Source organism: Myotis davidii, unplaced genomic scaffold (genome assembly GCF_000327345.1).
Source record: "Myotis davidii unplaced genomic scaffold, ASM32734v1 scaffold83, whole genome shotgun sequence".
Lineage (NCBI taxonomy): Eukaryota > Metazoa > Chordata > Mammalia > Chiroptera > Vespertilionidae > Myotis > Myotis davidii.
In genome coordinates this window covers 733,729-748,011 of record NW_006294121.1, presented here as the reverse complement: position 1 = coordinate 748,011, position 14,283 = coordinate 733,729, and the positions used below count along the sequence as shown (strand labels likewise).

Here is a 14,283-nt window from a genome sequence, read left to right as displayed (position 1 = left end):
GAGCAGGCCTAAGCCAGCAGGTCGTTATCTCCCGAGGGGTCCCAGACTGCTAGAGGGCACAGGCCGGGCTGAGGGACCCCCCTGCCCTCTGAGTGCACAAATTTTTGTGTACCGGGCCTCTAGTTACATTATAATGTTCTAGGATTTTCTGTATACATGTATTTTGTATACTTTGTATATGTATAATTATATTTGGATTTATATAATCTTGTTATGTTTTATAGTCATGTTTTTTTTTTAAACGATTGCATTTCTTTTTTAGTTTAATTTTTTTTTTAGTAGCTGTTCATTAACAGAGTACCTATTTTTGAAAGATAATGAGTCCAGGCTATTTGATATTGAAGAATGTGCTTTTCTGTTTGTTTTTCTTTTTTAAAAATCAACCTAGAATATTATTAACTAGGTCCTGATAAGAATTCCTTTGAATGGCTTTTATCCCTCTTATTTGTATCATGTTGTGCAGGTTACCAGGTTGGTAACCTTTATAAAGTGACTCCAGGGGTGGAATAAAAGGGAGAAGCTATGCGTTTTTTTTAACCTTTCTTGGCTTTCGATTCTTACAGGGCCAATACTCCCATTTGGTTTTACTGGCGGCGTTTGATTGTATTGATGATACTAAGCTTGTGAAGCAGATAATCATATCTGTAAGTAATTATCATGGTCTTGAATTTAAGTTACATTGATATATCATTTGTGGATTTATAAGTGTTATTTCACATATGTATGTGTAAAGACTTTGAATTATTTGCTCCTTGATGGTATTTCGTTACTTATTAGTTGACATTAAATCTCTTTGGGGGATTTGCTTTATTTCTGTATAAACCATAATCTAGTAACATGATATTAATAATTATTGTTTTAAATATGTAAAAGAATGGTTAAATTAGGATAACATGACTTTTTAGACCATATGATATATTAAATGAAAATTTAGCAAAGCAGTGCTTAGATTTGATTAGAAATTCGTTGACATAGTAATTCTTCAATTATTCAGGAGCTCATATCCAGGCAGAGGACACCTGTGACCTTTCTCCCTCTCCCTGTGGAGAAACTACCACTGCACAGTTAGCCTGTCAGTACATCTGTCCTGATTGAGCTGGAGAAGCAAATCTGATAAAACTCCATTGTGATCCTTCCTAGAGCTTTCATGAAAGTTTTTGTAGAGTCAGATTAAAAATTATTACTAAAATGAAAATACTAGCTTCCTTTTTACATTTCAGCAATTTTTTTAGCCTAGTATAATGACCATAAAGTGGTAATAATTGAATGCAACTTATTTAACCCTAAATTTTCCTTCAGAAAAACTGAGCTTTCCTCTTGAAAGTACTACTCCAAAGTAAAAACTGCATTCCAAAATCATTTCCTTCATTCTGCAATGATTGACTTCTGAATCTGTGCTCTCCTCTTCTCTTCCTTACTTCTAGTGTGCAGGTAGTGTTGGATATGTAATAGAGGTTGCAAGGGTAGGGTTAAGAAATTGCAACATTGGTTGCAGGGACAAAACTTGGGTACATTGAAAAAACCACATAATCTGTATAGAAATATTCATCTGAAAATTACACAAACGTTTCTCTTTGATACCATGGATGGGGCCTTTGGAGAAATCTCAGTGACAAAAACTACTTTCATGCCAGCTGCAGAGAGAAGCAGATGGGGTTCAGAAAGAGACTTTACCTGTTGGCATGTGGCAGTGCTGTGGCCTCTCTCTGTAGCCTGTCTAGACCAGTAGAGCTGGGTGTAGGGGAAAATGTATCAGCTAGCAGAGGGGAAGGAGATTTTTCTTAGATGCCAGCTGTACTTCCCAGTGTATGTGAGTTTCTCATGCCCTTGCTGTCATTTTCCAACTTTCCCCTTAACTATGTTAAGATTGTGATGACTTTCTTTGGGATAAGATTGTGGGAAGAAACCATTTGGCAAGACTTTCATGTCACAAACTGAGCTTTTTGACATGTTCCTTGTATCTTTATTACCCTTTTGACTCCAGTCAATAATGATTGTTTTTCATTCCAGTGACAGTGATGTGAGGCCATAGATTTTTTAATGAATAAAGTTGCTTCATGAAAATGGAAACAGGCTGGGCTATTTAAAGTTTGCTTTTGTTTAATATATTCAGGACAAGTAAAATTTGCATAATTGTTCCAGATAGATTTCAAGAGAAACTATACTTCCTTCAGAATTTGCCACAATTTGTCTGCTGGATATTTTCCCAAGATTTAGCCCACTTAAAGTTGCTGCTGAAACAGTTTTAATTCCTTGTGCTTATCAGATTGATTCCCACCACTACTTAACCCACATTCCTAATGACTTTCTCATACTCAGGGCAGCTTTCCGAGAATGGCCTGATTTACTGATCTCTTGCCTCTAGCTGACAAATGCTCAACAGCTTCTGTGTGTCATTACACTATGTAGCTGGTGATAAAATCCTGGAATGCTAATTGCACTTGCATTTTCCCCACCCATCTACCAGAAAGCCTGTTGCAGTATGCAGTTCTTTTTCAAAATACATAAGAAAGCTTAGTGTTGTTAAGAATTCTCTTCAGGGTAGCCAGACTTCCTGAAATACCATGTTGATATAACAGCCTGGTCAGCTGAGCTCTCACTTTTCTAACTGGATACACACACTGCCCTGGCCAGTGTGGCACAGTTGGTTTTGTGTCATCCAATGCATCAAAAGGTTGCCGGTTCATTTCCCCATCAGGGCACATGCCCAGGTTTTGGGTTCCGTGGGTCAGGGTGCATAAGGGAGGCAGCCAATCAATGTTTCTCTCTCACATTGATGCTTCTCTCCCTCTCCCTTAAAAATATCAATAAAAAACATTCTAAAAAAAATAGATACACACTGTTTTCCACCTACTTTACTTTCCAAAATAAACATACCTATACAATTTTATCCATTTTGCCCTGGAATTGTTGGTATGATGCAGCTGCTTTGACAGAAAAGGAAATATATTATCATTAAAACATACAGAAAGGTATAAGGAATTATACAGTGGATATTCAGCCACCTACTATCTGATAAAGAAGTGAAACTTGACAAATACAGTAAAAGTTCAAGCCTTTTGTGTACCTGTCCATGATTGCATATCCACCCTCACCCTCACCCATGGTGATGGATTTTGTGTTTATTATTCACATGCATTTCCTTATCCTTTTGCTCTATGTAGATGTGTATAGTACTATTTTGCATGTTTACAGATTCCACGTCAGTAATATTGTGTATATTTTCTTATGTAACTTGCTTTTTTCTTTTGATATTATGTTTGTGGAATTCATCATCAGGAGTTGGCAAGCCCTTTTTAAAAGGGCCAGATAGTATTTTAGTCTTTGTGGGATATATATGATCTCTGCTGCCCGTTTGTTTTGTTTTTATTCTTTAACAATCCTTTAAAATGTAAAGACCATTCTTAACTTGTAGGATGTACAAAAGTAGGCTGCAGGTTGACTCATGGGCCTTTGTTTGCCCACCCCTGTTCTAAATCATTTCTGTTTCAATGCCAAATTGTATTTTACTATGAATATACTGCAGTTTATCATTCCATTTTCTGTAGATGGACATTTAGATTGTTTACAATTTTTAAAACTTTAAAAACTCACTATTTTTTTGCTATTCCAAATAATTCTATGAGCATTCTTATATGTCTCCTTGTTTCTCTAAGTCATTTACTTAGCAACATTGCTAGGTTGCCAAATATGCTGCACATGTGTGTATAGAGTCACGTGTCCGTCCCACCGAACCACTGCAGAGCCTGTTGCATTGTGTAATAAAAAATATCACTTTAGCCAAAACCGGTTTGGCTCAGTGGATAGAGCGTCGGCCTGCGGACTGAAAGGTCCCAGGTTCGTTTCCGGTCAAGGGCATGTACCTGGGTTGCGAGCACATCCCCAGTGGGGAGTGTGCAGGAGGCAGCTGGTCGATGTTTCTCTCTCATCGATGTTTCTAACTCTCTATCTCTCTCCTTTCCTCTCTGTAAAAACTCAATAAAATATATTTTAAAAAAAATATCACTTTATAGCCGTTTTCAGTTTGCAGTGTGAATTTTCAGCTTTGCTCCTGGTAATGGCCTACAAGTCAGGCAGGTACATCATTTCCTTTTACAGATAAGGGAATTGATGTGTGGGGAGGTTAAAAGATTTGCCAAAGGCTGCTTGAGCTTAAAGACTGAGTTCAGCAAAAAGTCAACGATACCAGTAGTTGCAATAGTTGACTGGTTCTTCTTACCTATTTCTACATGTACTATACTCATTAGTGTTCACCTCGCTAGAAATTTCTCTCCTCTTTCTAACTAGGTTAAAGAGAAATGAATTAGTGCTCTAATATGACAGCACTCATACTGTTTTCTTTTAGATACATTTTTTTTTTTGTAGGAAAGCTGGAATGAGGGTGAGATCGAGGAGAATTAAGTGATTTCACACTCAAACAAACATAGCTTTAGATTCTCAATTCCTAAATTACAAACTGAAAGACAATGAGTTTGGGCACTAGTCCTTGAATAGTGTTTGCACAAGGAATTAAGCTTCTCTTGTTAAAGTGAAAGCTTTTCTGCCCACGTCTATGTATATTACCCTAGTCCTTAAGTGTGAAACCCACAGAGAAAGTAAGTACATTGAGGAATAATAGCAGCCTTTTATATTTCTTCACTGAATACTTCACACATTTTGAGTTTTTGTCGTGTGTGTATGTGTTTTATTTATTTTTTAAGCAACTGTTTTAAAGGGATTATAGCCAATAGTATTTTAGGACAGCAAGGTTGTGGGGGTTTTACCAGTCAATGATTACAGAAATTGGCCTAAGCTGTGTATCCTCACCCTCTTCTTTCAGCAAGTTAAAGCATCTTTCCTCTCATGAGTTGGTTGGTTAAACTTTAAATAGGAAAATCCATACTAATGGTAGCCCATATTTGTGGCACTAAATGCTTCATTATCAAAAATGGGTATGTTGAGCCCTGATCTGTGTGGCTCAGTTGGTTGGAGTGTCCAAAGGTTTCATTCTTGGTCAGAGCACATACCTAGCTTGTGATTTTGAACCCCAGTCAGGGTGTGTGGGAGACAACCAATCGATGTTTCTCTCTCTCTCTCTCTCTCTCTCTTTCCCCCTTCCTCTCTAAAATCAACTCTTCTGCTCTTCTAAAAGATCAATGGAAAAAAAGATCAATAAAAGCATGTCCTTAGGTGAGGATTTTTTTTTATGCATATGTTGTATCCACTTTGGGTCATGTTTACCTTGAAATTACAAAAGAGCTCCCTCTTCTGTGAAGTGTACAATTTTGTATTGTCTTGCCCTTTTTACTAAGATGTTTGTTCATTTTCCTTGAATGGTTGAAATTTCTATTCTTTTTGAGGTGGTTAGGTCTATTGCACCTGTTCTCTGGAAACCTTTATGTTGTATAGGGAAATCTTTATACATGACCTTAAACTTCTTCAAAGGTAGAAGAGCAGAGTGGGGTTTAGAGTCAGGGAAAGCGGCGATCATGTCCTGGATGTGTGACCTTTACTTCTCTACTTTAAGTCACCTTACTTGTTTAAACCTTGGGCTTCTTACATGTAAAATGAAAGTAAGCTACAGTACCTTTGTCATCCATCATGCTGTGAAGAGTATTTAAGATGATGGACATGGCACTCTCAGATAGGGTCTGGTTCTTAGTGTGCACCTTAAGTGTTTAGCTGCTCTTACTAATTACAGGAAGCACAGTATACTTTTGTGCAGGAAACGAGGGATGTTTGAGAAAATGTGTCTGGAATCTGGGTTTGTGTCATCAACTTCGGGGTCATGGACTTTGCTGTATCATGATCCCATAGCTGATGACTAACTTAATTTTTTTCTTTTTAAGATTATTTTATTTTTAATTAAATTTATTGGTGTGACATGGACTAATAAAATTACATAGGTTTCAAGTGTACAATTCTGTAATACATCTTCTGTATAGTGCATTGTATGTTCACCCCCAAAGTCAAATCTCCTTTTGTCACCATATGTTTGACCCCTTTTACTCTTTTTCCATCCCCTCACCCCCTTTCCCTCTGTTAACTACCATATTAATGTCTGTGTCTGTGAATTTTTACTCATTTGTTCATTTATCACTTTCAGTTTTATGTCCACATATGAGTGAAATCATGTTTGTTTTTTTTACTTTTTCCATCTGACCTACTTCACTAGCATGATATTCTCACAATCCATCCATAGTGTCACAAATGGCAGTATTTCATCTTATGGCTGAGTAGTAGTTCATTATATATAGTATGTACCACATCTTTATCCAGTCATCTATCGAAGGACACCTTGATTGTTTCCATATCTTGGCCACCGTGAATAATGCTACAATGACCATAGGGCGTATATCTTTATGAATAAATATTTTCAGATTTTTCAGGTAGGTACCCGGAAGAGGGATTGCTGGGTCATATGGTAACTCCAGTCTTAATTTTTTAATGAACCGCCATATTGTTTTCAATAGTGGCTGTTCCATTTTACATTCCCACTGGCAGTGAATGAGGGTTCCCTTTTTCTCCACAACCTCTCCAACACATGTTACTTATTTGTTGATAGTAGCCATTCTGATAGGTATAAGGTGGTATCTCATTGTTTAATTTGCATTTCCCTAATAACTAGTGAAGTTGAGCATCTTTTCATATAACTATTAGCAATTTTTATGTCTTCTTGGGAGAGGTGATGACTGACTTAACTTTTAGTTTGGTTCCTTGCACTAAAATTACTGATCTCATTGTAATAAATAGGCACTTAAGAGAATAGCAAATCTGAGTATATCATCTCATAGAGAATTCATTTCCTTAATAGAGAGCTTATGTTTTCTTTAAAAGAGGCTAGAGTTAGAATCAGGGACCAGAACTTCTCAGAGTCCTGCCACTGATACTCTACGTCCTGTGGCAGAGTTACCTCTCCTCTTTCTGGGTTCCTCATCTGTAAACTTGCGTGATTGGACCTAATTCTTTCTATGGCCCCAGCCAGTCGAGAATATCTGGTGCTAAAACCTACATGGCTTTGAGTATCTGTTAGGCTTGTGGCATGAAGTAGGAATGTTAGAGGGGGAAATAGCTGATGATTTTTCTGTTGTGTATTCTCTATTAAGTGTAAAGGGATTTTTAAACAGTGAATTTTCTGTCTTTGAAAACAGCAAATTTACACAGGAGCTTAGTTGAGATAGGGATACCATTGCATTGTTCCTTAAATTCATACAACTAGAAAAGGTTACTGTTCATAGAGTGTAGTTACTTGTAACTGCTCTGTGGAGTCTTTCTGCACGTTTCCCTCCCTTTCTTTCTTGTGCGATACTTAAGTAGCCTTATTTGCCATGAATGAGCAACCTAACTTTAAAAGCCTTTATCCACTTGTCCTGTTTAACAGAGTTTCTTTATCTCCCTCAAATTCTAATAAGAATGTTCTTCATCGATGCTGATGCTACGCTTAAGTGCAGCTGCAAATTAACTGATCTGCTCTGGTAATGGTGGCCTAAGTAATATCGGTTATATAGTGACTGAAGATAACTGCTTTAAGTATTTTTAAGTCTCCTTGGATTTTTCAGTAATGCCAGTCACAGCAGAGAATCTGTTCTGTGTTCTGAGTGTAAATCTCTGGTGCTTTAATGAGACGATTTTACAGCTAGCTGCACATTTTCCATTAAGTAAGTTGGGGGAACTTGTTAAGTATGTATCCTCCTTTGCCATTCAGATTCCAAGCATCCTTTGAGCATACAGATTTACTTTTTTTGTTTCTGTAATTTTACAGGAAATTATTAGTTCCTTGTCTAACATATTAAATGACAAATATGGAAGGAAGGTCCTGTTGTACCTACTAAGCCCCCGAGATCCTGCACATACAGTACGAGAAATCATTGAAGTTCTGCAGAAAGGAGATGGAAACGCACACAGGTATGAACGGTAGACAGGCTGCGCCCTTTGTCCTCTGATTTATTAATTTCAGTAGTGCCTGCTTCCAGAAATCCACTCCTGCATGCAGGCCCCTTCTCTCTCCAAAACTCAAAAAGTGAATTCCATTTTTAAACCTTTACTCATTTTTATCCTGAAAATAAAAGTGTTGTGCCAGAAGAATGCCTGTGAGCCCCTTGTACATAGTAGGTACTTAGGTGTGTGATTTGTTTTGGTTTTGCTTTTTTTTTTAAAGCTACTGGTACCACATAAATGAGTATTCTAGAGAGTAGAGTTCATAAAATGGTGTAAACATGGGTTGTCTTATAAGATACTTCGTTGTCGTTTGGTTTTTGGATTGGTTTAGGTTGTTGTTTTTTTAATTATTATTACATAAGGCAAGCTTCATTTGTTGAGTGCTTGTTCTGTGCCAGGTGCTAGTCACATCCTACGACACAAGCATGAAAGACACATCCCATCCTCAAATCACTTATGCACATGCATAACAGAAAGATATAGTGGCGTATGCCACAGATTGTTTAAAGGTTTTTGTGAAAATACAGTCACTGTGTTTCCTTTGTCATTTATCTTACCTTACTACTCATTCAACCTATTCCAACCTATTCCAGTAAAAAAGACACAGAGATCCGGCGCCGAGAGCTCTTAGAATCCATCTCCCCAGCTTTGTTAAGCTACCTGCAAGGTCACGCCCAAGAAATGGTGCTGGATAAGTCTGCCTGTGTGTTGGTGCCTTGCATTCTGGGAGCTGCCATTGGAGACACTCAACCTGCCATGAATGCCGTCGCCAGCTTGGCAGCAGCAGAACTACATCCTGGCGGCAAGGATGGAGAGGTAATGTGCTCTTAGACAGGCAGGAAAGCTGCAAGGAGGATTTCAGTCAAAACTGCCTCACTCACTGCATATCAGCAGTGCATTTGAAAACTGAATTCGAAACAGTGCTATTGCAACACTGCCTTGCAGTGACTCCCTGAGCAAAAATAAGTCTCTCTGTTATCCATGATTGGCCCCAAGCTGTCTCCCCAGTGTATTCTATGTTCTTAATTCTATTTTGAATTTTTTTCTGGACTTTTGACCTCTTTGCATTTGTCCATGCTTCTTCCCTCAGTCTTGAGTGTTGCCCGTATCTCTGTGGTCCTATGCTTTCCATGTAGAAAGCCTTCTCATCCTTCAGGGTCCCTAGAATCCTCTCCCCTGTGACATCTCCCCTCATCCCCTCATAGTAAAAAGTCTTTGCTGTTTCTGATAGGCTCTGCCTATATTTATTCGGGTCAACGCTACCCCTCTTCCCCAGAAGCTTACCATTTTGATGAACATGAATATAATATTTAAATAATCATTTCACATTGAAATAAGCACTGTGAAAGAAAACTACAGGTTCTATGGCATTGTGAGTGGGAGCCATCCTATCCCCAAGAAGGCTTCCTGGGGCAGTGAAAGCTAAACCCAAAGGATTAGTAGCTCAGTGAAGAATGGTAGAAAGAAGATTCTCGGCAGAGGGAAGAGCATGTGCAGCAGGAGTGCAACTTGTGTAAGAACAGAAGGTTGGAGGGGTTAGAAATCGCTTAGCAAAGAGGAGAGGAAGGCAGAAGCCAGATCATGCGGGACCCTTGCCCTGCACTAGGTGATGAGTTCCTGATGAACAGATACAGTATATGGGAGCCTGTGGATCTTAGAGAAGCCTGGGCCCCTGCCCTCATAAGGCTGATCATATTAGCAAATAGGGACGATGCGTGCATAGTTGAAGTTTTTTTTTTTAAAGAAATTGGGCCCCTTGTTTCCCGTGCTTCAAAAGGAGAGGTCCTAAGTACTGTGGGAACAATGATATGGCCTTGAAAAAGGAGTAAGATTGAGCTAAAAAGATGTTTTCTTGGCCGGAATCAGATAATGCCTGTATGTCAACATTCAGCATTAGTTTTCAATGTTTCTGCTAAAGGGTTCTGTCCCATAGGTGTGTTTGTACCTCATAACTGCATATCGCAGTCTGAAAAGTGGTGAGTTTGATCTCAAGATGAACTTTTGGGGGTACTTTTTAAACCGGGACTTGTGAAGCCCAGCCTAAACTAGTTATCAGTGGCTGTGTTGTCTTGAACAACTGTCCTCATTTTAGTCTGGGGATTAGGATAGACCTCCAGGTATAATGGTCATTCTAGATAAAGATCTCTTAAGCCTTACGGAACTTTCAACATGGCTGAGTCCTTATCTGTATATGGTCATGTAGAATGGATTGTAGGCCAAGGCATGGATGAAATAAATTAATGTGTTCTTGATGCCTCCTAGCTTCACATTGCAGAACATCCTGCAGGACACCTTGTTCTGAAGTGGTTAATAGAACAAGATAAAAAGATGAAAGAAAACGGAAGAGAAGGTAGGTTGTTAAACTTAACCTTTGGGTTGCAGCCTAAGTGAGATGTCAGTAATTCTTGGCATCCCTGAACTTGATGTGAGCCATGCAAGTTCACATGAGTTTGTTGAGTGTTCAGAAATAGTGTCCTATAAGTAAGAACTGATTTAGTGGTTGCAAGTATTGCTTTAGTAAATGCTAGAAATTTGTGTCCTAGAATCCTTTAATTTTTTTCCTCTTTCCCCCCTTCCCTCTCTTACTCCTCTTTTCTCTGCTACTTCAGAATTCTGACTGGACTTGGCCAGCTTTCTAAAACACCATTCTATTTCTTGAGGATGGTGAGAGCAGTACAGTGGGGGTGAGGAGGGGATATATGAGTATCATTACCCCAATTGAAAGGCATGGTATTTATCTCTAGTTTTGAGGAAGGGATATGCAGAAGAAAATTACCCTTATCAGAGAATTTTGAACTGGTGCCTATTTGGCATTGAAGTACATGTGACCAAAGAGCAAGCCAGTGGTTGGTATTTATTGGTTTTTCATAAACCTCATGGCTGTTCTGTAAACTCAGCTCTCCAGGAGGACAGCATCTCTTATCTAATCGAAAAGTTGCATACCATTCCCCTCTCAGTCCTGTCTTTGACCAGACCTTCTCTTAGTAAATTCAACTCCCTCTGGTATTTTAGCCACTAAGGAGAATTTCCTCACTTAAGTAGTTTGGGCTTTTTATGACTGTATTTGAAAAAAAACTGACAGATTATGAATGTATGTCTTTAGGCAAGTTGCAGTTCTAGTGGTTAGTAAGGCAGTCAATATAGCAGAGCTGTCATTTCTCACTCCACCTTTGAGAATAGAGACTTGGAGCTATTTTTCACTAAATTTTTTATAGAAGAGAAAAGCTTCTTATATTTTGAAGAAAAAACAATATACTGAATCATCTTTTTCAAAGTCCAGGAATTTCCTAGTAATTTTATTCCTCTTAATCAAAATGCACTGAGAGCCCTACCACATGCCTAAAGTGTTTGTCATTTTCACGGAGCACCACGTGAGTGTGGCTAGCTGTCTTGGTTATCTCTTGTTGTATAATAAGTTACCTCAAAACAGTTTTCAAAAAAGTAATCATTTGATCAGGGTTTGATCGTGAGCTTGTTTTTCCTCTGTGCAGAGTGCTGCTCAGCTAGGGGTTGGAATCTACTTTCATAGTAGCTGGCAACGGCTGAGGACAACAGCCTCAGTTCCCCTCCCTAGGCTGCTGCTTGGGCTTCCTTAGAGCACGGATGGTTTGGTTTTAAAAGAACAAAGTAGGGGAGTGATTTTTTCATGATTTAGCCTCAGAATTGTTTAGCATCACTTTATCGTACTCCCTTGGTTAAGTGAGACATAAAGGTCCGCCAAGATTCAAAAGTAGAACACATTGATTCCATGTATTGCGTAGGTGCTGCTGTCAAACATGTACTTCCTGAATACCTTTCAGGTTAGGGTTAAGTCGTTCAGTAGAACAAAGAAGCACAAACATGACCAAGTGAGCGTTTCTCTTGAGTTATTACTGCTAATGTAGCTTAGGATTTGAATCAGATTTGAAAGAAATGGCTTTACAAAAACTGCATTATATAAACCTGAACAGGAATTTTTCATCTTACGGGAGTTTGGGAGAGAACTCTTTTTACTAGCTTTTTTATTAAAACATACAGACTTAAGGGCAGTAGAGAGGGAGATTGGGGATTTAAATCTTGGTATATGATGTCCATTAAGTTTCAGTATATTTTACAGGTTGTTTTGCAAAGACACTTGTAGAACATGTCGGTATGAAGAACCTGAAGTCGTGGGCTGGTGTAAATCGAGGCGCCATCATTCTTTCTGGGTATGTGTAATGTGTGTGTCTCTGTGCAGGGGCCCCATCCTGAATGCTTGTTCGTGCAAAAGACTTCTTACATTTATTTCTCCGTTCCACCATTTGCTCGCCATAGTCCAGCATTACTTTCAGTCCTTCATGATCTAGACAAGTATAGCAAATAGTAGAAAGCACATATAACTCTTTCAATCAGTCCTTGCAGTTTTTTTCATCTACCCTCTTCTGGATGTCAAGGATCATAGAATTATAACATTCAGAGGAATCATTTAATTATCACATCACATTTATGGTTTTGACCAAAATGTATTTGTGGTTTTTTTTTTAAAAGAAACATGTTTTTATTAATATTTTTAGAGAGGGAGGAAGGGAAGTTGATAGTGAAACAGCGATGAGAGAAAGAAACTTATGTCAGCTGCCTTCTGTATGCCCCCTACTGGGGATTGAGCCCGCAACCCAGCCACGTGCCCTAACTTGGAATTGAATGGCTGCCCCCTCGGTGCAGGGGTTGATGCTCAACCAACTGAGCCACACCAGCCAGGACTGTATATATTTTTTAATGAATTAGTAGTGTCCTTAGGAAAATGTTGACAAGTTATTTTTTAAATTGTGACTGAATTTACATGTAATTTTCATTCGTCGTTCTCAACTATTCTAAAAGGATTTAAAAGCATTTGCTTCTGAAGTCTGCACAAGTATTGTTTATTTCTAATTAAAATGGATAGAAAACTGATGATTTGTGAATTGAGGCATATGCTTAACTTGTATATTGTTCTCTAGACACCGTATGTTAAGTTTATAACTTACAGGTCATCGAAAATTTGTGTATTCTATTCCCAGATGAAACCGTCTATTAAGAACATTCATTTAAAAGTAGGTTTGTTTGTAGATTGTTTTAAAGCAATCACTGTTGATTTTCCTTGCTGTATTACCGAGGTTTGGAAAACATACCAATCTTAGTTTGAATTTCCCTCAGTATTTCACATGCAAATGCTATGCAAGTTCATCTGTAATGTCAGTAAATGTTATGTTTGTTCAATATATAATTTAATTATATAATTTACTTACAAACATACACATTCCATATGAACATTTATTTTTTTCAGGTATATCAATGTCTACAAACATGGGTGACACATCATTTTGTTCATTTCCCATTAAAATTAATTTTTCAGTTGATGTTTAACACCCAAAATCTATGAGCTGAAACATGCACTTTTTTTATATAAATTTCTTTATCAGACATTTGAAAGGTTACCATCTACTGACACATTCTTTCATTACACTTAATTAACTAGAAATTTCAGCAGTGCCATAAAATTAATTTATAGAGATCGTTCATCAATCTGAGCTGCCCTTGGGTGGATTGCAAACATATGGGGGATGTTATAGGTTCTTACGGAACACTGCTTAGAATTGGAGCAGGAGCACATGAAGTATTTGGGGTTCGGAAGGGAAGATGAACCATAGATAACCTAATAATTTATTAATACAGTAATCATTTTTGTTTGGTTCTTAGAATATTGTCATGTGATTAACTTGTTTGATAAAATGATCTGCCTGCTTATAGTTTACTTCAAACTCTTGCAATTTTCTTTTTTTTCCCTAAATATTTTTTGCATTAAGTGAAAAAGCATTCTGGATGAAAAAGAAAATCGGTCGGCCTTGTGTGCAGTCTGAATACTAACTCTGGGAGGCAGAATTGTCTAGCAGGCATGAGCTCTAGACATACAGACTGGGTTCCAGTCCCAGCTCACTGTGTGGCCTTCGGCACTTTATTCAGCTTCTGAGTCTTAATACTCTGGGTTTTAAAATGAAATAAATAATAGTTCTGTGTTGTTATAAAACAATTAAATGAGATGATACATATAAAATACTTAGCATTATGTCCAATACACATGCTCAGTAAATATCAACTTTTATCACTGTGCATTATGTGACTATGTGCTTCGCCAAGGTATTTAAAATAAAACTGTGTAGTGAGTCACAGATCTATTAAAAAGGCACTTTTCAGTTTCATAGGTGGCAGGCAGTATTTGTTGCTTGTATCCCACGAGTGAGATAATGCTGCTTGGGGCTGCTAGCTTATCCTTCTCTTTCTCAACATGATGAAAGTTATAGGGACCAGGCACTTTAAAAAATGCCAAGCATATGTTTAAGAAGTTCACATGTACATGTCCTGCAGAAGTGG

At 38.0% G+C, this 14,283-nt stretch overlaps 1 protein-coding gene across 1 annotated transcript in view; it reads left to right on the top strand.

Annotated features, from left to right (window-relative positions):
• Positions 1-14,283, top strand: part of PUM3 (pumilio RNA binding family member 3) — a 39,581-nt gene that overhangs the window by 23,640 nt on the left and 1,658 nt on the right. The window contains exons 12-16 of the mRNA XM_015566894.1: positions 564-644; positions 7,742-7,884; positions 8,511-8,733; positions 10,180-10,267; positions 12,014-12,104. Coding sequence (XP_015422380.1) covers positions 564-644; positions 7,742-7,884; positions 8,511-8,733; positions 10,180-10,267; positions 12,014-12,104 — 626 coding nt within the window. The remainder of the gene's footprint in view (positions 1-563; positions 645-7,741; positions 7,885-8,510; positions 8,734-10,179; positions 10,268-12,013; positions 12,105-14,283) is intronic.